Here is a 26,020-nt window from a genome sequence, read left to right as displayed (position 1 = left end):
CATAACACCTATTGTCAGCTTACCCAGAACTTACAGTGGACTTAAGGCCTGCCCATTGCTTACTGTCACTCTGTCTGTCAGGCTGTATTGTCACTCATTTGCTTACTTCTAAGTCGATGGCGTGCCTTGTCCATCATGTGTTTGGGCCTCCCCAGAAGCAGTTGGGTTATGTGCGTCTTCCCTCAGTTCACTTTTATGGATTTTTTTTTGTTTTAACACTGCACGAGAAAGCCCTTTTCCCCAGCTTGTGAGCTTCTTCCACCACTGTGCGCCAAGCTGTTTTCTACCATCCGTGTGCTTTCCCTTCCCCACCCCGAGCTACATGTTGATATCCCAAACCGTGTGCTTCTTTCCCTCCCTTCCCAGCACTCTGTGTTGCTCTGGCTCGCTCATTTGCTTCTCACCTCACCCCCTCTGTTGCTCTCCCTGATGCGCTGCTTTAGCCCTCCACCACCCATCCACTCCTTGCTGCTTCCCACCCCTACCCCTAACTACGCCTTTAAAAAAAAAAAAAAAATATATATATATATATATATATATATATATATATATATATATATATATATATATATATATATATATATATATATATATATTTAAAAAAGGACTTTCATGCTACTACTTTATTTCTATTTATTTACCGGACTGTTTCAGATCAGTAAATACAATTTAAACAAGCACTGGCATAGCCAATAGTTCTCGCTTTTGGGACCTTATAAGTATTTAGTTATGCAGCACAATATCCTTGGTGCAACAACATTCACTGTTGCATGGTTAAACACTTGCTCCGGCAAGTCTGGATAGGGCCTTTTATTTACAAAATGCAACTTTACAGTAGTCACATGATTACACTTCTTATTAAATGAAGAGTATATGAATAGGATGATTAGCAGTGAGTAACACTGGTTTAAACTTTTTTATTTTTTTTAAGGATCCAGGAAAACATCTATTTTTATGTCCTGTCAAGAGGCAGCTTTAACTGCTTCACCAGTTTTAAGAAATGAAACAAATTCATAAATATAAAATATACAGATGTACAAACATAGAGGGGATGCTGGGTCAAACCTCTTCATCCATTTGTCTGTTTGACTTAATTCACATTTTGATACAGCCCACTACCGAATGGGGCAATGGGTTAGCCCACAATTGTAGTAATTGGTTCTTATGCCTTATGAGGCAATATTTTGCCTGATCACATGTGCACATCTGCTTAAAACAAGTGCACTTAGGATGAGCGGATACTTTACTTTGCAAATGCCTTTTTCTTTCCATCCTTTATCCTTTTTTTGGTTGATCCTACCAGACAGAGTCTGGTTGAAAAAGACCAATTATGTGCCACCCAAGAACTTATAGCGGGCTTAAAGACCACCCATTGCGAACCATTGTTTGGTATTAGTGTTACTCTCATCTGCCTGCTTCTTATTTGATACCGTTCCTTGTCCAGCTTGCATGTGTTCCTCCCCTGGACCACAGCTGCCTGCCCCTGCCCATCCTCTTGATTTGGCTGACTTGCGTCCTCCCACTGCTCACTTTTAGGGAACTACTTTTTGATTAAGCTCTCCAGGAGACTACATGTGTTTTCCAGCTTTCTCCTTTTTATGAGCTCCAAATGACTCAGTTCCCAATGCTTCTTTCTTGTGTACTTATCTCCCTAGTGTGGTTCTCACCCTTCCTCCCATGTTGCTATCAACATTGTGAGCTGCTCACTAGTTCAAGTAGGTCTCCCCCTGTCCCCAATCTATCCTGTGCCCGCCTCCCCCGGTTGTTTTCTCCCGCCACCTCCTGTGTTGTTGTTTCTCTCGGGCACTGCTTTTCCTCTCCTCCCCAATAACCTGCTACTTAACTGACTCTTTTGTGCTTTTGCAGAATCTTCATTCTTTTAGGCGCCCACCATCTTGGATCAGCAAATAAACAAATAAAAACAAAAAAAATGGCTCCCATGTGATTCCAATAGTGTACAAAAGTGCTGTGATGTACAAGACTTCCAACAGAATGAAGAGTCTGGTCACATCATTACACCTTTTTATATTTATTTTGTTTACTGTTGTTGCACCATACTGGAAAAAAGCATTTTGCATATCGTCTGATGCCGTACAGTATCACAGAGCACAACTGGAAATGCCAAGAGCTCCAGAGGCTTTACCTATTGACTTTGCCTATGCTTGTCCAAAACGTTATGGATGCAATGCAATATCAATAATGCTGTTAGTTATGAGGTTACAGTCTGTTTATTAAATAATCAATTTAAATGGTGCTGTGGCAGTATGGTTCTTACAAAACGGGCATTTGATTAAAAGCATTCTATATTTTATAATGAGAGCAGGTTTTTTAGAGAATGGTTGAAGATGCTTCCATGCCATTGGCATGTCTCTAGCACCATCTACTGTTTGACCCAAATACTTTACATGAATATCTAAGGCGGTGTAAGCTGGATGGAATGTGGGTACTTATTGCAAGAATGAACAAAAGAAACTCTCTTTGACTTTCCTATCACTACGTAGTAGCAACAAGTTGTCTCATTAAAGTTGAGATAATTGATCTAACAGCAGGGGGCGGTTAATGGCAACTCACAAGACAATCTCTCTTTTCACAATAACTATTCCCATAGACCGCGGCACTCCTTGTTACTGCAGGGTTTAGCGTCGGGAAAGCGCTTTAAGCATTTAATTTCATTCATTCCATTCACCATGAATTGCCCCCATTTTTAGTGCTCCGAGTGACCAGAGACAACTACGCTGAAAAGCTAGTCAACAAATGGAAGCAGTAGTGTTAGTGGCTTTAAATGAGCATCTTTGTCACACCATGCTGCACTCAATGTTAATTATTCTTCGAGCACACACGAGCTGTGTTTGGCTAAAAATTGAGAGGTTTACTTCAGTCGGGCCTGGAAGAGCAGGCTGCACACTTGTGTATGGCGAGCTACCAAAGTCCACTGAGAATGCGTCCGCGAGGTCAGCATCGCTCATGGTCTGCAAGAGTGGTAAGAATGATACTATCACATTTGAGGCAAAGAAGTGCAAAAAAATATATCCATCAGGATAGCCACGACCCTGCTCCAATCTAGTAAACTGCTGAAGGCGCACCTCACCTCTACAAAGAACACTACATCACCAGCAGTATCACTTCATTCCTGCTCCCAGAGGCCAGCAACCTCTGCAATCCCTCACAGGCTGTATCTTTGTTTCTGACCCTGCTGCATTTTGGCTAGGTTTGTGATATAGAACTACTGCACACACTCAAAAACCTACATAAGCACGGAGAAGGAAAGATCTCGAAGATGAAAGCAAAGGACAACAACGTACTTTAATATGAGTCAATCAAAGACATTTATATAGCGCGCTACCTACCCGTAGGGTCTCGAGGCGCTGGGGGGGGGGGGGGTTGCCGCTACTGCTCGAACAGCCAGGTCTTGAGCTTCTTCCTGAAGGAGAGGTGGTCTTGGGTCAGGCGCAGGTCGGCCGGGAGGGAGTTCCAGGTCTTGGCGGCCCGGTAGGAGAAGGATCTTCCTCCTGTAGTGGCTCTGCGGATGCGTGGGACGGCGGCGAGGGCGTGGCTGGCGGAACGGAGGTGGCGTTTGGGAGCGTAGAAGTTGATTCGGTTGTTGAGGTAGTTCGGGCCTTGGTCGTGGAGAGCTTTGTGTGCGTGGGTAAGGAGGCGGAAGGTGATTCTCTTGTTGACCGGGAGCCAGTGCAGGTCTCTTAGGTGTCCGGAGATGTGGCTGTGTCGTGGGATGTCGAGGATGAGTCTGGCTGAGGCGTTCTGGATGCGCTGGAGCCTCTTCTGGATCTTGGCGGTGGTTCCGGCGTAGAGTGCGTTGCCGTAGTCCAGTCGGCTGGTGACGAGGGCCTGGGTGACGGTCTTCCTGGTCTCTGTGGGGATCCACCGGAAGATCTTCCGCAGCATGCGCAGGATGTTGAAGCATGACGAGGAGACAGCGTTGACTTGCCTGGTCATGGAGAGGGAGGAGTCCAAGATGAAACCCAGGTGCGTGCGTGGTCCGTCGGTTTGGGTGCGGTGCCCAGGGCGGGGGGCCACCAGGAGTCGTCCCAGGCGGAGGGCGAGGAGCCCAGGATGAGGACCTCCGTCTTATCTGTGTTCAGCTTCAGGCGGCTCATCGTCATCCAGTCGGCTACCTCTCTCATTCCTTCGTGCAGGTTGGCTCTGGCGGCGGCGGGTTCGTTGGTCAGGGAGAGGATCAGCTGGGTGTCGTCGGCGTAGGAGATTATGAGTGAAACTGATAACAACAAATACAGAAAGCATGGACAAAATGCACTAGTAAAGCGGAAGAAGTGGAGTGATCTTTGCTGGACAGTGTCATGAAGCAGGTCACTGCTGCCACACAACGCCTGGCAGTGATATAAGGCTAACCATTTTTTTTTAAAGATACAATAAATCAAAGACATTCTAGTAGTAGATTTTCTCTTCCAGAAGACTACCCCGGTGAGGTCTACAAACAAAGGTAGACATGCACTATCTTCATAAGTAATCAAATGAGGTCTTCCTTTCATTGCTTGTAGATGTAAAAGTTGTGTTAATAGGATTTGAGCAGGCTTGTCAGCAGTGGGCAAATATTTTATGCGGCCAGGTTTCTAATCACACCAAGTAGTTATTACAAAACATAGTTGAATATAGAAAGCACTGTATTTGACAGTTTTATTCTTTGGCTTAATTTTGTAACAACCACCCAGGTTTCCAAAAAGCACGAGACAATGACAAATAGTCTGCACTGCATTAAAACTGCATGTCTGTGGTCATTTAAAGGCAATTTCAATGGAAACTGACAATGCACCACACCATGCTATTTTAATAGATTTGCGATAATGTGATCAAAAATGCACCACCGGATACATACTTACTACTTTCCTGCTGAATGGGCATTACCCATTTGCTACACTTGTTCTTTGTGTGACGCTGCTAGGGTTTTCCACAGACCCTAAGACTTCGATGAAATAACAGTGAAGACAGCTCTCTGAAAGTTGTTCCAGCACCACTGCCTGGATGTATAATGCCATTCCAATTGATTGCTCCCTGCCACATCTTAGACATATGGTATGGCTGCTCATAACGGTATCGGTATGATTTGTTTTGCTCACACTTCTGTAACACCCAGGCATAGGCACAGCTACGTGTATGCTGAAATATGGGTTGAAGACTTTCTTTAGTATACGTGCAGTACCAAACACTTCCCACAGATGATAGCACACTTGCAGTTTCTCGCTTTCCTTCCAGCAGCATCAAATTCTCAAGTGTCGTACATCACACTTGTTTTTTCTTCAATTTCAAGCATAGGCGCAGCAATAAAACATGGTAAGAGCACAACCTTGGTCCTCACACAAGGCATCATGAAAATACCCCTCTAGGCTACATGACAGACAGCCACAATTCGTTTTATAGCACTCTCACTTGGTTCTGTGTTGATGTTCTGCATATTTACTTCTGCACCTTATCAAGGGCCCGATCAACGCAAATAAATTAAAGTACAGTGTATTACAATACAATATAACACAAATTGTTTCTCAACCGGCACATCCAAGCCTACCTTTCCTAATATTTTCTATTGCTTTATACCAAGTAGGATTAACACGTGAGTGACCCCTATAAGCCCACATACCTCTTTCTCTGTCAGATAATAAACTGAATTCTGAGGAATAAAGTCCTGCTGCCGCTGCATACCTACAACCTGAGCACTCCTCTGCTGCAGATGGCCGACTGCATCGACTGAATATAAAAAAGTCTGATAACTGCTTAGAAAAATTAAGTAACAGTACTAGCTCTGCAACCTTCACGAAGAGCCTTTCTGCTTGTAAATACCAGCAGTGGGGAAACTCTGCAACTTTCGTGACAAACCTTTCTGCCTGTAAATACCAGCGGTAGGGAAATGAGTTTGTGTGCAAAACTCTGGAAAATGTATTTAGCTAACTTTTCTTTTTACTGTCTACACACTAATCACACTCTTATGTGCTTCTAGACTTCCGATTCAAGTTGCAATAAAGAAACCCTTTGGACACAGTACACTTACAGTGGGAGTTTCTGGCGTTGGTGGTGGCAGAGGTTTGCCATTGTCTTTACCCTGAAAGAAAAAAATGTTTTTTTTTAGTGATTTAAAAATACAGACAATTGAAAATGAGGCATGATACCACTTCTTGGTGACTAGGACTTATTCTCATGGTACTCACATCCAACAAATGTCTGTACGCTGGTGGAATCGTGCTATCGCGAATGCCGAGCGGGTCCAGGCTTTCAGCCGTGACAGTCTCCTTTAATGCAAAAATTTCCATTGTTAAGCATCAATGGTAACTGATCTGCGCTAATGGTTTTGATTATTTATAGTCACAAGCAATGCCTGGATGAAATGCAAAGGCACTCTATGCTTGCATGCAATTTGCGATAACATTTATTTGCAGTTACAAATAGAAAACATGATTGACGCACTGAGGACAAGCCCTACAGGCAGAACCCAGTACATAGACTCCTTGTTCTGTAACCTTGTGACAATACATTCTCCTGCTAGACAAAAAGAAGCAGAAGGCTTTGCATAATTTAGGAGTGCAAATTTCTTTTGCACGCTTACATCCATTTACTCTTGCATAATATTACATCAATATAGTGGGGTGTAGTACAATCTGTTCCCATGGGCGGGGAATGGGAGCTCTAGGGTGAGACTGCAGAAATGTGTGAACACAACAAATATGAGTTTCTGGGTTCTGCCATGCTTTTACAAGTAACATTTCCAATTTGGATATGGTCACAGATATTCACTATTTAAAGGCAGGAGAAACTCCCTGTTCAATCTAATTTGCTAAGCTTTTGCACATGCACATATTGCATGTGGAACTATGTCTAATGCCGCAAGTGTAACTGCTTCTAAATGGGAGCACTCGAAGAATTATTTGTGATTTTCCAAACATGTACACCAAATAGGCTGTCGTAATAAGAGTTTGCTTCTCAGTGAGGGTCAATGCAGGTAAGAGCAGGAAAAGGGGTGGGCACGAGGGAGGGGGGGGGGAACGACAGACAACAAGGGAGAATGGGAGAAAACAAAATTACCTTGTGTAACTAGCATGAGTTAAATGTAACAGGAGAAGTTGAAAAACATTTTCTAGTATGATCCCCTTTGCTATAATTTTACCTCACATAATGCTATCTCGCTATCCACTACCTCCTGCCACTGTGGATTCAGCTTAGTAGCTGGGCTGACCATTACTGGCTCCCTAATAGTCTGCGGGCAACTGCATCAACTTGTGATTTTTCATCCTTGCAAGCATTCCTCCACCTGTTTGAAGTTGTGGCGAGTCTTGTGGCAGTGACAATTCCACCTGTAGACCTCTGCTGCACACTTCCTCACACCTGATGGTGTGCCTTCCAAGATTTTGAGCCGGGCCCACCATTGCTGGCTCTACACTAATCAGTGTAGGGCTACATAATCTAGTTACATCACTTTGAAATGGTGACCTAGACTAGGTATTTAGACGAAAAATATACTGGCAGCTGTTAAATCTTAAAAGATGCTGGGGTGTAGGCTATTAAGAACTGAAAAGAAACGTACCCAATACATTCTCAGGTGAATGAAGGTGCATTCTGACAGACCTTGAGCATCCTTGCATGAAGTATTCACATGCAGCAGGTCAGAATACTTGAGGTTGAAGTAAATACTCTAGCCAGGAGTAAGTGCTGAAACAGCAGCAGACTGTGAGGTCTTATGACAAAAGTAGGAGACTGGTGGGTTGTTGTTCACATCTAAAGGTCCTGGGTTTGGTCAGAGCTGCATAAGGTGTCTGTGAAAGGTGCAGCTTTGTATCTAGTTCTCATGGTTGTTGTTCATGATTCTATGGAGGTGGCATTCCACACTGTGGATTGTTTTCAGGCTTTTTTCTAACTGCTTTTAACAGTTGTCATGTAGAATCCTTTCCAGTGCAAGAGAATAGTACTCCACAATTGTTTTCAAGAAACCTTTCAATTCAGCTGCTGCAGTATTATTGCACCAGGATGCAAAACTATGGGTTTCAGAATCAGCATTCATTCAGCAACTAGAACAATGGATTACATGTAAAAATAACAAAAAACTCAAGCTGGAAAGTACCATGCCAATGATGGTTGAGACCAAATGATGCTGAGCTCCTCTATTGTCATGGTTCAGTGTGATTGCTGTTAGGCACACAGGGACACAATTACGAACACTCGCCTTGCCCTTGTGTCACATAAGTCTTACTTTATACTCACAAAGTCACTCAAATAGATTTTTTGTATTCCAATGCATCAATTTTCACTTGCAAAGTATCGTAAGGCAGCGTCTTGTACTGCCTGCCGTGTGTTACCCTTCTTTGGGAGGCATGGGCGTTCACATGCATCAACCCATGTATTTTGACACAAACCAAGACTTACAAAAGTCAGTAAATCTGAGTTTGCGCCAAACAGTGCTCCTACCTGGGGCTGGCGTAATGAGGAGAATTATCTTCATGTCTCCTATTTACTTCATATTTGCATGTGTGCTCATTCTGAATCACATACAAAGAGAAAGACGCCTCTAAGATTGTCTTGTGCAAGAAGGTGCACTTCTGCTCTATGCTTGTGTAGGTGCCCTTGTGTCAGCCTGCTGCCATGCAGGAATCCTTGTGTAATGACGCAGGGGAGCCTGCATTGTAGTCAGAATAGTCCTTCCTGCACAAAAGCTATTCTGACTACAAAGCAGGCACCCTTGCATCATGATGCAAGGGTGCCCAATGTTGGCACTATGTTGCTCAGCATGAGCAGAGTGCAGCATATCTTAGTAAATATTGTGCACTTCTGCTCTCTCCCTTGCCCGCATTTCAGAGCTGCAAGTTCCCCTGATGTTTTGTTTGTAAGTTTAGTAAATCTGGACCATAGTTCCAAGGTGTTTTTCAAAATATATTCTAGTGATGGACCCTGGCTTGAGTTGGGGAGAGGTCCACACCTTAACATCCAAATGGGCAGACATTGGAAACAGATGCCCAATACTTCTTCCACAGGCTGCCTCTGTTGATGAATCGGTTGAAACATTCCTGCCTATCAGCTCAGGGGACAATTTAATCTTGTCTTGGGTACTTTTTCAGGCTCTTACATGATTCTTGTCAAAATTAAGCTTTTCTGGAAGAGGGTTAGGCAACCCCAAAACAATTCAAAGTGTATGATCCATGGATAGTACATGTACACAGAAATACCAGCTTTGGACTACAAAGAACCTTTCAGTTAACAATATTGACATCTCCATTAAACGGATCAGTCGAAACTAGGGTCAGAGTTAGCGGAAGTACTGCATTCTCAAAATGCTTTGCTATAAACTAATGATTAAAATGAATTCGCTTCCTGGATGGATTTTAATTCCATTGCACAGGCTCTTTGGGAAACACAATCTAACTGTCCTTTTTGTGAAAAAAGAATTATCGGCTACCTGGTTTTAGAGAGGTCTATTTCAAACAGAGCCCCTCCTGCTCGCCAAATTATTAGTGTTTCGTGGTCGGGCGGGCGGCGTGGTGGTCCTGTGGAGGCACCTTTCAAAGGCACCTATGTTTGCCTCAGAAAGATACCGCCACAGGACCACCACAGCACATTCCGGTAAGGCATAGACCTGGAAGTCCATGCAAGCTGGAACTGGGGGTGAATACACACAGGTGGGCACAAAATGTGCCCCCTTGCATGGGGCATGAGGGGGTCTTTGTTTCAGGACCACCAGCAGTTTCATGGAGGAAGAACCTCCATGACACCGAGGGTGGTCCTCAAACTCTTAATATGCACGGCAGTGCCGCAACGGCACCGCCAGTATACTTTGAACCCCCGATTGCAGCGAGACCTGGCAGTTGTGGCGGTGCAATGGCAGTCCAACTGCCAAAGTTAAAATATGGCGTTTGGACTGCTGGTGGCTGCACCCCATGAGCCTGGCGGTCCTCGGACCAGCAGACTCATAATCGGACCCTTAGATTTTAACTTGAATTCATACTGCAGAATACTTCAAGTACAATTCGGACAACAGCGTAAGCACACTTGCATCTTTCTAGGACATCACCATGACGCAGTTGTACAATCCCTGGCAATAACAGCAAATGTCCCCTTTCAGCTAAAAGGTGACTCCCCTACACAATCCACTGCATACCTTACAGGTATGGGAATGTAAAAAAAAAAAAGAATGAATGAAATTTCGAAAAGCCAATAGGTTGTTTAACTCAAGTCAACATGTTATTTGACATCTAAAGTACCTATGTTATGCTTCCCACTGTAGGCAATGCATGACATAAGTAACTGACCCCTTTTCCCACTCCTCGCATCAAATATGGTTTTAGAATGTTCATCTTTCACTTTGGTTGCACAAATCAGATAGTATCAAATGCAGTGGCACACAAAAGCGGTATGGCTGGAGACTCACAGGGCCACATTTCAGCAAAAGTCAATACACTTCAATCATAAAATATGGCAGTACTGCAGATATGCCTTGAAATGTATCCATCTGAATATTAAAACAAAAAATCATATTAAAATACCCAAAAATGTGTTCTTTGCTAGTCTAAATGTATGAACAAGGACATGAGAGGGGAGAATCAGGTAACATTTTGCAGAAGGTACCCAGTAGGAGGACTACTCCTTCAGAAAGTGGTCTTCGCTTATAAGTAGTGAACACTGACTTGAAGAATAATATTCAGGCCATAAAACAAAGGGCTATTGAAACACTTAATCTTGATGATTTCTGAATAGGTCTAAACTAATCTGAATAGGTCTAAACTAATTTCTGAGATAGGGGTCTGTACATACTATGGAACCATGCTGCGTGCGTTATGGTAGAGGGATGCTAACCACTTTCTTGTTCTATCTTATTGCTAGCTTTATATTGGCAAGTAGGTTTTGCAAAAATAAGTCTCTCCTAGTGCGAGTCATGCTGTGAAGCACATCAGGCTACATGGAAAGCAAGTAAAGAATGCAGTATGCATCCAGTTATGGACCAATAGCGTGACTTGTTGGTGGGCAAGTATATACTACAATCAAGCTAAACTGGTCTTTAGGAGTTTAACCAAACTGTGTATGCCCACATAGTTACAGATTAACTTCTAAAGATATTAGCCTGTATCCCAGAGTGCGCAGAAAATGCAGTTCTAGATCTTTCACAGAGCATACCTAACCCCGGAAAAGATTAGCACCTTCTTCCCAGGGGCTAACTCCCTGTGTCAGCAATGTTATTTTTCCGGGGCATCATATGTTCTGGATGTGCCCATTACTGCAGCACTTGTGGACATCTGTTATGGATCACCTACATCGTCTTTCAGGAAGAAGAAATCTTGGAGCTGGGAGACCTCTGTTGTTGGCCTATTCACGTGTTCTAGGACAGATATGGTCATGTCTTGTTTCCAGAAGCTCGTCCACCTTCTGGCACTGCGACCCTATAACATGCCTTTGGAAAGCCCGCACTCCCCTAACATCAGATGCCTGGCATCGAATTGTTCTTTTCTGGGCTGATTCGGAGAACACTTCAGAGAGTCCACAGCTTCAGTATGAGCAGTGTTGGAATGGCCTATAGGGTAATAACAGTGCCCGATGGGCTGGTCTGACAATGAAGTGTGTGGGATGGTATTTTAGCAGTTGTGGTCTGGTTTTACAGCCAGTTGGGCAGGTTTTTATTGTTGATGTCAGTGATATGACCACTTTTTTAGCTATCTGCTTTGCAAATGGGGGCCACTTTTATTTTGGTGCCTGGGCCTATTTCTTCTCCCAGTTTGACCATGGATATGAGGAGGCCAGACAACTTAGAATATACCCTTTTGATTGAGTTGGGATGGGCTCCTGATGACCTTTCTTGCCCAAGGTGGAGACAACACTGTTCCTCCATAAGCTCACAGCCCTTGGGATGCCCTACCTTGTGACTCAATCCTCACGCTGTTCCTCTTAGCGCCACCTGCTTGGGGTGTGCTGATCCAATGCCTAGTTCCTCTCTTGCTTGGAGTTCCAGGACGGGCTGGTACATGCTGCAATTACTTATCCCCTTTTATTTTGATTGATAATGATACAGCTTCCCAACTATAATTTCACTAACTTTCTACGAGTGATGTTTGAGGTGGTTTATTTCTGGTTACTGCTCATTGAGTTCATGACTACTGTTGTATATCCCTTTTTGCTACCAAGTGAGGATCCCTGGTACCAATGGGTATGCTGCCCAAACAGCCCCAGGTTGATTATGATGGAGGAAACTATAGAACTATTCCCATTTATTCTGATATCACTGAGTACACCAACATAACTCACTTCTTCAAATAACAAAGCCAAACATAATTTGTTCCATGAACATAATTTATATACATTGTACCAATCTCCCGTTGCAATGTATGCCTTCCGTGTCACCCGTTGAAATAGCAAAATGTTAAAAAAATTCAAAAGAGTTACATCTGTATATCATGAGGCTTTTACTACAGATGGTCAAAATATTTGCACCCAGTGGTTAAAAATGTGGCTTCAGTGAGATGTTAACAGCCTGCAGCACTAGGTAAAAACCAAGACTCAGCTCAATATAGCCAACAAGAAATGCAATCGAAATGTCTTGTATTAATAGCAAACTATCTCACACTCTATAAAGAATGTATCCTTTGGAAAGAAACACGGAAAAACTGCATGTAATGTGTGACTCCAGTTCCATATATATTCTGCATCAACTATTTTGTTTGGTTTTACCACAAGCTTAATATCTGTACAAGGAACCACTCCCTTCCCCACTCAAAAAGCCCTGGAGTGTAGGAAAGGGACAAAAAATAAATAAGAAAAATAACTTTTAAAACAGAACATTAACGTTCTGCTTAACTGGGTGAGTGACACGTGCATAATAGTAAAAGCATCAGACACGGATTTATTTGTGTAATTATAGTAACCAGAATGTATCAACATTTAGGAACAATCATGCATGCAACAAAAAAGAAATATGCAACCAATGACCGAGGCAAGCTAAGGATAAGCCAGAACAACAATACATGCATTCAGAAGGAGTGTACATAATACAATGAGCCCATTCATCTACTTCAATGCAAGAGACAGACTTTACCGTAATTTCTGGTCCTGTGTATTCGGGCGTCTTTGGAATAGTCACTTCAGGTCCTTCAAGCGTCCCCATCAGATCGTCTAAGGCACTCTCATCTATTCCAAACTAAAAGAGCACATGTAAGTGTAAGGGATCATTCACTGCTGGAACAAACGTACAAGAGCCCCAGGCCTCCATAAACAGCAGCATAAAACTGAAAAATACAGTTCATGCTCAAGTTTCCACTGTAAACCATAGTTCGAATAACACAGACAAAAAAACAGCCCTATTCTAGATTACAATTAATGAACTGTGAACTTGTTGGCTGTTACAAATTAAATGTGCATTTTATGGCTCACATGGCAATTTCCCAACAAAAAGACAAAGCAGGGGGAGTGACTTAGGTAAGTACCTTTTTGAAATGCTATGCTAACTTGTTCAGAGTACTCATTTTATTGTAAATAAAAATGTATTCATTTGTTTGTACTTGCCCAATGTACACTGAGAATTCAATGCTGTAGCAGTATAATCCATGCATATGGAGTGCCATGGTGTTATGCAAGACTGGAGTACTCCGTAGATCCTAAATGCTGCACTATGTAACACTACAACATCCATATATTGAGAATGCCTTACAGGGCCAATGCAAGATTTGAGTTTATTTGTAACAGTGCAACGTCTGTGTTACCTTGTAAGAATGCAGTATCCAAAGGCATATAAATATTGTAACAAAGCAGCGCCAACAGAGAAAGATACTTTTTAACAACCGTACAGAGACAGTGCTATGTTGTAAAATGACAGCATGCAAGATTTGTGAATGAGACTCTGTAACAATGCAACATCTATTGTGACATAATGTCACACTGTAATAACCAAGTAAGCGTACAGATCTGCAGAGGTTTAGACGGATGTTGCAAATTCACGTAATTGCTGAATCACTGGTGCATAGCAACGTGCATAAAATGCATTGTGTAAAAATGCATCATTTACAGGTATATAATTCTATACTGTAAAATGCAATATTCAGTTTGGAGAATGTTATTGGTATTTACATTTTACATTGGGGAGAGTGGAGTCAACAGTGTGCTTCAGTTCTTAATGTTAACATTGTTATATACACACTGAGAGAAGATTACATTGGAACTATACCAGAGTTAGACAGGCAGTTGCACATTTTACTATTGCAGATGGAGACTGCTATTATGCTCATGTCTATTTTGATTGCAGCTGACATAGCTGTTTAACCGCAAGGTGCCCAAGTGCACGCACCACTATTTGTGGTTTGTAAGAAGGCGTATGCATGGTTTTGACCCACAGTTTTGGTTTCCAACTATTGAAAAGTTGCAGACAGCTCATACGATTTGGTAACTCATTTACACATTGTAAGCTGTCCCCCTTGAATAGCTCGTCCTTTTGGAATTGTTGTGGGTGGCTTCTGGAAGCAGGCAGTGTTCCAGTGGTTCCATTAAGGTCTTCCCAAATGAGAAACTTTTTTAAAGCAGCAGTTGTTTCTTTAAGGACCAGGCTTTGTTTTAAAACAAACATTTTTCCATTTGTGTATGCAAACACGGAAAGGAGGTTTTCTGTCCTTTCAGGTCACCATCCATGTGTTCATAACCAATTGTAAGGAGCCTCAAATAGACACATGCTTAATTTGTATCAGTTAAGCAGCTCGTTTGATGACTTCTTGCAATTTGACAGTTTGCGTGCATAAGTCACATCACAAAATGATTGGCAGATCATACAAAATTACCTTCGAATACATATGGCCCTGTATTCGTATTATATGAGAAATGCATCAGTTTACCTCTTCTGGCTTTGCCTCTTCAAGCTTTTGTTTCTTCTTATCAGGGGAGGAAGCACAGGTAAAATCAGACGATAAGGCTGAGACAAGATCCTCCTCGCCCATCGGAGTCTGGTGAAAATGAACAATGTTTTCTTAATGGTTATGCCTCAAAACATATGGAACACTGTTAAAGAAAGATCCTCTTTGACTTTCTAATTAAGTCAACATTTAGATCTGCTCTTATATGGTTTCCTAAAGCACCTCCTATTAAAAGCCACAGAGCAGAACCTTAGCAAAAGACACATTCTGGCTACACTTCTAAGCATTTTGCTGAGCTTGTTTAACCTTTGCATCCTACTGATGTGAAGTGAACTACTTTGCACTGCAGAGTAATGGAGACCAGATCAAGGCGTCTTCCAGGATTGGAGCCTTACATCAGCCTTGAAAGTTCACAGAGAATAAGGCTTACAACTTCCTAATAGCAGTGATGAGAACTAAACATTACAGTATGCCATATCCTAATGAATAAGACACGTAGAAAACAAAGGACAGCGGGCATTCTTGAAAAGCCTTTGAAGAACTACCAGTAATTGATGGCTATATCAGTTCTATTTGCCGACTGTAGGCATCCTTATAAAAATATGAATAATTTATAAACTTTAAAACAAGGCCATACCTAGCTTTGGAACATGGGAAAAAATCATTTCTAAGAGGCTGCGTCAGCCTTTATTGGTTGCCTCTGAAGGACAGAATTTCTTTTCATGTCTTTCTCTGGTCCACTACTGGTTCTCAGATTCCATTATAGGACCCTAGACAGCTGAAATCACTATATATACTCCAAGATAAAGAGATCTCACACCACTAATTTGCACACTGAATAGGAGTACAAAAAGCAAAATCATAACATCTTATAAAAATCCATGTCTACTTTAGAACATAAGTCCTCTGTGAGATAGGCCAATGGATACCAGTCCAAATGGCTGTATAGTGCAGGCCCGGCTCTAGAGCGGTGCGATCGGTGCCACAGCACCGGGCACTGACTTTGGGTGGGTGAGTCATTTTATCAATTATATTACCATTTTAAAAGCACTTGCTGTGGCGTTCCTGGCCTTCAGCCATTTTCAGGCATTAATTAATATGTCAAGAGAACTCAGGTGATTAATCATCTTAGTGGAAGGAGACCGGAGGTTTGTCTAGTGGAAGTTATGACTCGTATTAAGGTTGCAAAGAAGGTTAAAATGGCTGCTGCTAAAAACGTGCACCATGCAGATAATAAAGTGCATATAAATAGGTCATTGAGTTCCTGCTTTTGTAAGAGAGCTCCTTTTGCTACTTGTCGTTTATATGTCAAAATTCTAATATAGAACATTGAGCTATTAACTGTCATCAAAGAACTGCGTGCAAACAGCAAGGTTTATGTTAAAGCTATATGTTTGCCCAGTCTTTCATTATCCTAATCCTGCCAAAAGGGTTCATTTGGTTAGAAAACAATTCTTATTATTAAAGAGAACCCCTAACAATGATATGTTTTACATTCAGAATTTGTGCTTTATCAGAATAAGGACTCTTAAACTATATTGCCTACCAGTATCGATGACATGTCACTCCTACACTACACCTTGTACTACTGTCTGATGTAACATTTCCTATACACTGATTTACACACTTATGATTGTCTCGATGTAACGTGCTCTGCCACCATACACTGGTATGAGTGGCCCAATAAAATGAAATGAGTCTGAGAGTCAGAGGTTACGGAGACTCGCGGGGGCACTGTTGAAGAGTGCTAGTGAGGGAATACGTGCAGAGGTGGTCATTGGGGGGCGCCAAAAGACATTGTCGCACAGGTCGCCACCAGTGATCAGGCCGGCCCTGGTACAGTGTACTTAGTCATTATAGTATATTCTTTCATCCTATATAGAAATTATGGTTACATGTTCTGCAAAATCAACCTTAAAAGTGAACAATTGATTCAAATGGTTTAAACCCCTAATCAGTTATGTCATAAAATAAAAATTAAGCACTGCAAAGCATTAGCTAGAGTAGTAGGAAAACATGTTGGTGTTGGCTCTGCAGTACAAGGTTAGCATAAATAAAATGCATGAATAGCACCCTTCAGATAATTAACCAAGTTGATACTGTTTTTGTATGCAATATTCTACGAAGGCTCAACTCAACTTCAACTCCTGTATACCCTTTATAGTTGACAGCTGAAGTGGACAGCAACATAACTAATAAAAACAAGCCAGAGATGAAGAGTATGCTACAGGTACACATCAATATTGACATGCCTTTTAAGGTGAGCTAGACAATCCTAATTTGTATTGCATATTACTACATGATACACTGACATAACTTATGCAAAACTAAATGTGAATGTCAGTTTCACCCAGAAAAAGCCACATCATCAACAGCACATTGAAGTGGGTTAACTTGGTCCATGGCATTTTTCAGAAACACATGGCAGGGTTAGACAATGAATACATGTCGGTATATGCAGGGCACAAGCTGTGCATCACATTGCTATAAGAATGAAACTGCTCCAGAGAGAGGGGACAGGACACATAGAAGATGTGTGTGAGAAAGTGCCATCTTTCTTGCATGGTATGCCCCCACTTTTTGCTGAACTGCTGATGTTTTTTGACTGAGTGTGCCCTGGGCTCCTGCCAATCAGGTGCCCAGGGTTTGTGTTCCTTCCCTAAAAACTGTGGTGAAACTAAAACCCAATTGGCATCTCTGGCCACATGTCAGGCCCTGGTAAATGGTACCCAAGGTACCCAGGGCACTGTGACCAGAGAAGACCCCTAAGGGCTGCAGCACTTATTGTGCCACCCAAAGGGGCCCTGCACCCTGACACACACACGCACTGCCTTTGCAGGCAGAGTGTCCTGGTGCAGAACTAAACAAAGAGTCAACATGGCACACATCCCTGTGTGCCATGCCCACAAACCCACTGCCCTGGCATACACCAGTCACACCTCTAGCTGGGTGCCCTATGCCAGTGGCGTGGGCACAGGTGCATGAGCCCTGTGCCTCTACTGTACCCAGGGCCATTCCTGAGCACTAAGTGCAGTGATGCCATTAAGAGTATATGGCGCTGGGAGTTGGTCATTACGAACGCCACAGCACCATAATGGCTACACTGAAGACTGACAAGTTTGATATCAAACTTCAGCACATTAAACCCGTGGGATTTAATGTAAAATGCACTACAGAGGGCATCTTAGAAATGCCCCCTGAAACCTAACCTACAATCCACGTCTTGTTTGAGAGGTTGCCTAAGCTGACACACAGCAGACATGTTGCTGGACCCCTGGGTGGAGAGCCCCCCGCTATCCTGGGCCTGCAACAATGCACATCCTGGGCGAGGTGCTAGGTCTCCTCACCAGGGTGGGCAGGCTTCAAAGGCATGCCGCCTCTGTGAGCTTCTTTAGGCCACTTGCTGTACTCAGCAACTGGTCCCCACCAGTTCTGACCCCCACTCTGGCGGTAAGACTGGCGGGAAACCCTACGTTAGGAAAGGGGGTGTGCCAGCCTGTGCCAACCCCACTCCTCAGGTGGGAGAGGCGAGGTGAAGCATGACCCCGGGCTACCGTCATCTTGAGGATGGGGAGCCCTACCCACTCACAGATAGGCTCCTGCCCCACACCCACAGGAGAGGAGCAGGACAGGGGGTGTACTCACCCCAGGACAGGGATCATTGGTCCCTGCCCTCACCCTACCTATAACACCCCTAAATTTAGTATTTAGGGGCACCCTGAACCTTCCTTCCTCAGATCCCGATTCGAAAACAGAAAGAAGATCAAGAAGAAGAAGACCTGCTGTGCAGCTGCTAACAAAAGGAGGACACCAATTGACTTGGCACGAGCCCTACAGCTCTAGCGATCCTTGAACCTGCTAAATCCCGGTGATCCTGCGAGCAGCAACCTTGAAACCCCCGGAGGACCTTCCTGCCTTGACCCTCTGCAAGACTGGGACTCCATGAGCAGTGGTTCTGCTCCAACAGCAATACCGGCACACTCTGCACCCGCCGAGCCCGGCCTGTGCCTGAGTGAACAAAGAACACGAGGACGTCCCCTCGGCAACTGGTACCCGAAGTCCAGTGCCCAAAGACCCTCCTCAATGAACCAGACGACGCTTGCAGCCTCACAACCAGGGACCCCTCCAACTGCGACCAGCTGAGGGTAAGATTTCCAGACATCAAAAAACACCCCTGCACCCAGCACCCCACGGCCCCCAGTGCCAAACTCCTGGGTGCCTACCTATCCTCCAAGACCCAAACTTATCTCTTGAAGTGTTGTTCGCTCCTGAAGAATCTCCGTCCCCGAGCCTGCAGCCTTTTTCCACTTTCCAAGATCTCCACTGAATAACACTGAACGCCCGACGGCTCAAAAACACCCTGCAACCAGCCGCCCGAGTGCCCCTGGCAGTGCAACCTTGGTCCTAACCTACTTCCCTATTTGCCCTGATCAAGTGACCAGGAGCCCAGCTCCCACAAGCACATGGCCTGCTTGCCAGCAGCCACCATCCGAAAGCCCCCTGCCTCTCATTGGGCCTATCTACCTCTGCACCCGGCTGCCCCTGTGCTACTGAGGGTGTACCAACTGTACCTACCTGACCCTGGGGGACCCCTGAATATATGCCCAGAACCTTAACTCTGCCAGTCAAGTACTTACCTAAAAGCCGATAACTGACTTTTCTTCCAAAGGATAACGTTGACTTTTTTCTCTCCAAAAAAGTGTGGAATTTTGGAACTCCCAAATATTCATCTAAAATCAGCTGAACAACGAATTCTGATTTACTCACCTGTTATTAGGAGAGACCTGTGCTGCATCTTTTAGCCCAGCGCCAACCCTGAAAAGTAATTTGTACCGTACTTACCAGTAACCTGAATTTTCTACCATAGGAAACCATTGACTGTTTTTCTGTGAAATTTCTTCTGTCGATTTTTGCAAACCACAAATATTCTTTAAAAATCGTACCAACTACCAAAACTTAATTACTTACCTGTTTTAGATAGATGCCCCAGTGCTGAACCTAGGAGTACAGTACTGGATTACAAAAGTAATTTTAACCGTACTTACCAGTAACCTGCATTTTCTTCTTTAGGAAACAATTAACTGTTTTTCTGTGAAATTTCTTCTAAGTGTCGATTTTTGCAAACTACAAATATTCTTTAAAAATCGTACCAACTGCCAAAACGTAATTACTTACCTGTTTTAGATAGATGCCCCAGTGCTGAACCTGGGAGTCCAGTACTTGATTACAAAAGTAACATGAACATACTTTACCTGCAAATTGAATTTCCTTCCGTAGGAAAATATTGGTAATTTCAGCTAGAAAAGTTTCTAAGTGTCAACTTTTAAAATACAATAATATTCCTTAAAAATCACTACTGTAACCAAAACACTTTTACTTAACTGTTTACAGTACATGTCCCGGGACTGAATCTAGGATCCGTTCCTGTGGTTAGAAAAGTAATCTGCAAAGTAACTAATTGCATTTAACTAAAAATTCCCATTGAGCTCAATGTTGCATTGTGTTTGAAATTGTGTTGCGTATTGCAACAAACTGTAACTATTGCATTCAAAAAGTCTATTGCCTTTTTGAAAAGTATTTAACTAAAGTAATCTATTCTGAGAAAGTATATTTTGATACCTTGTTGGTTCTAAAATAAAGCAACTATATATTTTGATACAAAACAATTGACCTAGAGTTCAGTTTTGGAGTGTGTGAGACCAATGGTCTCACACACTCAAGAACTGAACTCTAGGTCTGATACAGCTTAAAATATGCCATATTTTAAGCTGTATCAGCCCTCAGTTGTGATGTGATGGCTATTTCCTGTGGAAAGGAAAGCGCTTCCTGCCAATCTTCATCTTCTGGGTGCCCTAAATCTTCCTGCCAAAGTTCACAAAGGCATAGTTTATGCAGCGGCCAAAATTACCTACCACACCCACCCAATAGATTTTGAAGTCCACACGTTCCCATAGTATATGGTAGAACGTGCCCACCTGCATGCCAAGCCTTCTACACATAGAATCGTCCCTCTTCCCATTTTAACCACATGGCTGCTGTGCGTTTTCCCCCCCCTGTGCTGGGAAACTCTTGATGCCATTTATTCATGACGAGCTCAGCTCGTCATCAGCACACGACACCCGTGGGTGATGACGAGCTGAGCTCGTCATCAGCATCGAAAGGGTTAACTAGGTTTAAGCTGTATTAGCTTCAGTCGGGATGTTATGGTACTTCCAGTGGAGAGGGAATCGCTTCCTGGCAATCCTTATCCTCTAGGTTCCCTAAGTCTTCCTACCAAAATTCACAAAGGCGCGAAAGGGGTCAGGTATGTCACCGATTATTTTTTGGTATGTCATGGAGAAAGGGCCTTCGGTCCATGTAGTCCGTTAGGAGTCTATCTTCTAATGGGGAGGTCTCGAACAGGTCTTCGTCAGAAGGGATGACTGCCATCAGGGCGTGTCGTATTTGTAGATATATTAATGTTTCTGCGTGTGACATTCTGTTTTCTTTATGCAAATCATAGAATAGTACTATTACTCCCCCTGACCTCAGGTCACCCACCCTCACGTTATCAATGGTGTCCCATTTATCAAAGCCCAGGCAGGAGCCGAGTCTACCCAACCTCTCAGCCTGCCATAGGGGCATAGCTTGCGTCACTTTGATGTGCCATCCCAGTTTCTTAGTCACTCAATGCAACAGGGCGATTGTCTGGGCTGTTGGGCCCGTGAGGTGTTGATGCCTAGGGTTTCTGTTTAGCACCCTTCTATAGCCCCCATCATGGCTCGTCATGTGGATGGTAAGTCCATTGGTTTGTAACAGACAGATGGACTGCCCAATAATATGCTTGAATGTTGGGTAATGCAATCCCACATTCGTACCATCCCCTAACAAGTTTGTGTGTCACAATGCGCTGGGTCGCCCATCCCAGAATAAGGTCCTAACTTCACCCTATATTGTGTTAAAATAGGAGTCGGGGATGAAGTATGGTGTATTTTGCAGGGCATAGAGAAAGCGTGGCAACGCCATCACTTTAAAAAGGGGTACACGGTCAAGCAAGGGCAGCTGCAGTTTTCTCCAGTGGCGCATATTACTTTGTAAGCAAGTCAGTGGGCCCAATAGATTGTGTGTATAAAAACGTTTGTGGTCAGCTGTAACAAATATCCCTAAATGCCGAAAACCCTCAGTCACTATTGTCGCCCCACAATTCGATGGCAGGGCTGGGGCAGGACCATGTAGGAGATACATTGTAGACTTTGACCAGTTATGCTATAATCTCTCTATTTTCCAAAGTTAGTGAGTATCCTTTTGATAGAGGACCGTGGTGATGCAACATAAGAGTACATCGTCTGCGTAGGGGGAGATTTTGTCTTCTCACCCTTCCGCCCATCGTAGGCCTCGGACCAAAGGATCCCCCTTATCCAGGTTGCCAAGGGCTCTAGGATCAGAGCAAATATTATTGGTTAAATGGGGCAGCCTTGACATGTCCCTCGATGAAGAGGAAACACCCGTGAGGTATGTCCATTTACCACCACCACCACCTGCGCCAAAGGCTCTGAATATAGCAGTTGGGTCCATGCCAAGAAGTTCTGACCTATTCCATGCGCTCCAGGACAGTGACAGCAAACGAGTCACTAGTAATTTAGCCAGGATATTGACCTCCACATTGAGCAGAGAGATGGAGTGGTAGGAGCTACAGTCTTCCTCTGGCTTACACTTCTTGTGTATTACTGCTATGGATGCCAACCTGTGATTCACAGGCAACATACCTCATTGTTTGCTTTCTAGGTACATCTGATGTAGGTGTGGTGCTATTTTTAACAGTGAATTAAAAAAATTCTATTGGGAGGCCGTTCGGTCCCATCACCTTCCTGGATATATACTACGGATTGCTGAGATTATTTCATCTTCTGTTGGGTCAGCCTCCAGTGCCAGAGGATCTTCTGGAGAGAGGATCAGAACAGGAAGGTCTGCCGTTAAACCCCTGCACTTGTCGGCTGTGGCTGAGGTAGCGGGAGAATACAATTTCGCAAAGTGGGAGGCGAAGACCTCCCCTATCGCCTTTGGGTCCTTCCATATTTCTACTGTATCTGCTTTTAAAGTGGTTATCCAGCGGCCTGCCCGTTCCTGCCTGTTGAGCCAGGCTAGGAATTTTCCTGCCCTATGTCCAACCTCGTATATTTTGTGTTGTGCCGCTAACTGTTTAGTACTGGCTGCCTCTGGTTTTATATGTCTGGCGCTTATTTGTCTAAACTGTGTATAGCTGTCTCGTCATGAGTGCGCACTAAAGTTTACTCTATATCCGGTATATCTCTCCCCAACTTCTTCCTTTTTTTTCTTTCTTATGATCCACTTTGAGCTAGAGTGCTTGTCCCTCGAATACAGTCTTGAAAGCTTCCCAAAGAGTCTGAGGGGAGGCGACTGACCTCGCATTTTGCTTAAATAATAGACCTGTTCTAATACATGGGCCCTTCAGATACCAAGGGTTCGAATAAATTTTCTTACACATTGGTGACTTCCCCAGGGTGTAGCACACCCAGAATGATTGGAAATGCCCTGTGCCAAATGTTGTACCTCTACAAAGTTGTGCATTTTGTCAGGCATCGCCATTATGTTATCAATGCGGGACAGGCTATTATGGACTCCAGAGTAAAATGTGTATTATAGTGAGTGAGAATTAAGCTCCCGCCACACAGCCAACTTCATGGGGGCCCTGGGCCTCGTAGATAAGTCAGATTTGGTGCGTGGGGTGCCTCTAGGCGGATGGCGATCTTTCTGATCACATATCGTCATGTTTAGGTCCCCACCTATCAATAGATATCCATCGGGTAGGTCTAACATTATCTTGCCCATATCTGGGAGAGCTGGTCTGTGTAGCGCTGGGGGAACTTAGGCTGGTAGGATATTAAAACATACTCCTCCCATGTGCCTGCCACGGCTTCAAATCAACCCTGTGCATCTAACCAGGTCTGGCCTACTATGAAGGAGGGGAAGTAATTATGCAAATGTATTCCTGTCCCTCTGGACCCAGAGATGAAACCTGTGTGCGCCATTAATTTATATCAAAACCTATCAAGTACCTTGCCAGTGTTGTGCATGAGAATATTTGACATAGATTAATATCCACAACTTTTTCTATAAATTGATATGTTTGATTAGAAACCATAATTGGACTTGGACTGGTTTAAAAGTCTGAGTTTTGAAGGGTAGCTAGGATGAACTACAGGCTATGTAGAGGAGCCAAGATAAAGGTGAGGTCTTATAAACAAACTTTCAAAACGTTCTAAAATTAGCTTTTGCATTTTTGAACAAGGAGTTTAAACTACTCTTGTTAGACCATACCTTGTAGTTAATGAAAATGGTCAAATCTGATAAGCCCTGTCCGGTGTGTATTTTACAGCTCGAAGCCATTACTGATGCTCAGAGGCATAATGAAGGCCGCCGCAATGTGGGTTGGCAGGGTTCCTTGTTTCGGAGGGGGCCCGCTCACCTCTTAAAGCCATGCCATTGCATGCCTTGCAGAATGTGCACCATGGCATGGACTAAGAAGTAGGTAAATGCTCTGGAGAGTCACACTGCTTTCCTGAACAGGCTACCGGCAGCATAGGTGGTTCTGAAACCCTTCAGTGGGACCCCACTGAGCTCAAGACCAATTAATATCTGTGCGATCTGAGAGCCGATTGGGCCCGTCACCACATTTTGCAGGGGAGTCCCATATCAAACCTCTAGGATTAAGATTTTAGTTCGACCATCAGATTATCATTGCAAGCGGGACAACAAGAAGGCCTGTAGGAACTATTTACCAATGAAAGTGTGCAGAATCTGCAATGCATCCATCTTGAGTATCAATAATTAAAACTAATATTTTTCATGGTCATAGCTATAACATTTTGATTTTGAGTCTTGTTTGAGCACACTCTTAACTTCTCCTGGTAACTACTGCAGATAAAGTTGAACAAATTTGTTCATCTAAAAAAGGGTGCATATAAACAAAAAGGCTCAACAGTTTGGTGTAGAAATTCCCCTCGGCTGAATTAAAGCAGCCCATAGGAAAATGTCCCGAAGCAACGAATCATATTTTTGCAGATGTGCGGTTACTACCTATATCTGAATAAAAATCTATTTTTTTGCATATATGCTGTGCCAACATCCTGTAGTGTTTCCTCATTTATAGTATGTTTATGTGTCTAGAAAACTAGTAGCATAGAGTAGTTGGTTAGAGCACCACTTGGACACCAAAAGAGATTTAGCACAGTTAGAGAACAATTTGTGTGTTTCTTTCAGGAAATTAAGTAGTAAACAAGATTACAGCAGAAATGTGTCTTATATGGCATTTAAAAGCATAGTTTTACATTTTCTATTTGCTGTAAATAACAGATCTTACTATTGCCATAGTGAATGGTAGTCAATTTTACAATTTATGAAGGATGAAATGGTGAATTTAGCTATGCTGTGATCTGAAGTACTGCTCTCTAAACCAGTCACACCAGATGTTAATAGCAAGCCCTTAACTTAAAGAGCCATCTTAATGGAAATATGTTTACTATTTTACCACTGAAAAACAAAAATATATAATGTTGCATCTAGACCTACCATGGGAGTTTCTTCTGGTTTTATTGGAGTCCCACTGCTATCTTTGCCCTAAAACATGAAACATTGACAGTATTACAATATAATAGGAGACAGCATGTTTACAAGTACTTTCTGACTTATCACTCACATCCAGCAAATGTCTGTATTCCGGGGGAATGGTACTATCATCTTCACCTAGTTTCTTTATCTTCGTTGATGTTGCTTGTTCCTGCAGGGTAACAAGAAAGGTGTTAATTATGGCAACCACATACTTTATCACTTGTGAATCAACCAGTGCTCAAATGGGCAGATGCCTGCAATATAGTGATGATTCAAGAACATTGCTACACAGTGCACTTAACGAAAGTTAACTATTTACTTCTTAATGCTCTCCCTTCAACATCCGATGTTGTGAAACTCTAGACGTGCTACAGAAGGCGAAGGGGTGACATTACTACAATCAAACATTTGATAGCAAAATGGGCACCACAGTTGGGTGACCAGAACAGAAAGGCAAGTTTCTTCTAGAGTAAAAAAAAAGCATCAACCTGGGGGACTGCCTCTTGAAGTGATATACAAATATGTATATAGAAGTTATTGGATGGTTCCCACTTGGATGCTAACTACCTTACATTAAAGGT

At 43.2% G+C, this 26,020-nt stretch overlaps 1 protein-coding gene across 28 annotated transcripts in view; it reads right to left on the bottom strand.

The window, feature by feature from the left end:
• CAST (calpastatin) overlaps positions 1–26,020 on the bottom strand; it is a 641,814-nt gene that overhangs the window by 277,976 nt on the left and 337,818 nt on the right. For 19 of the 28 annotated variants that reach the window (XR_015309292.1, XR_015309294.1, XR_015309295.1 and 16 more), the window contains 6 exons: positions 25,528–25,608; positions 25,401–25,448; positions 14,814–14,921; positions 13,031–13,132; positions 6,177–6,257; positions 6,020–6,070 (listed from right to left, as the gene is read on the bottom strand). Coding sequence is in view for 24 of the 28 variants with exons in the window: in XM_086960937.1 (XP_086817063.1) it covers positions 6,020–6,070; positions 6,177–6,257; positions 13,031–13,132; positions 14,814–14,921; positions 25,401–25,448; positions 25,528–25,608 (471 nt within the window). In the remaining 4 variants the exon portion in view is untranslated. Of the gene's footprint in view, positions 1–2,873; positions 2,970–6,019; positions 6,071–6,176; positions 6,258–13,030; positions 13,133–14,813; positions 14,922–25,400; positions 25,449–25,527; positions 25,609–26,020 lie in introns of all 28 variants that reach the window. The other 9 variants (XM_086960931.1, XM_086960936.1, XM_086960943.1 and 6 more) reach the window with 1 other exon arrangement.

The sequence above is a fragment of the Lissotriton vulgaris genome, chromosome 3_1, assembly GCF_964263255.1.
Source record: "Lissotriton vulgaris chromosome 3_1, aLisVul1.2, whole genome shotgun sequence".
In the NCBI taxonomy this organism is placed as follows: Eukaryota; Metazoa; Chordata; class Amphibia; order Caudata; family Salamandridae; genus Lissotriton; species Lissotriton vulgaris.
Note: the sequence above shows the minus strand (reverse complement) of the source record. Positions and strands in the feature narration are given on the sequence as shown.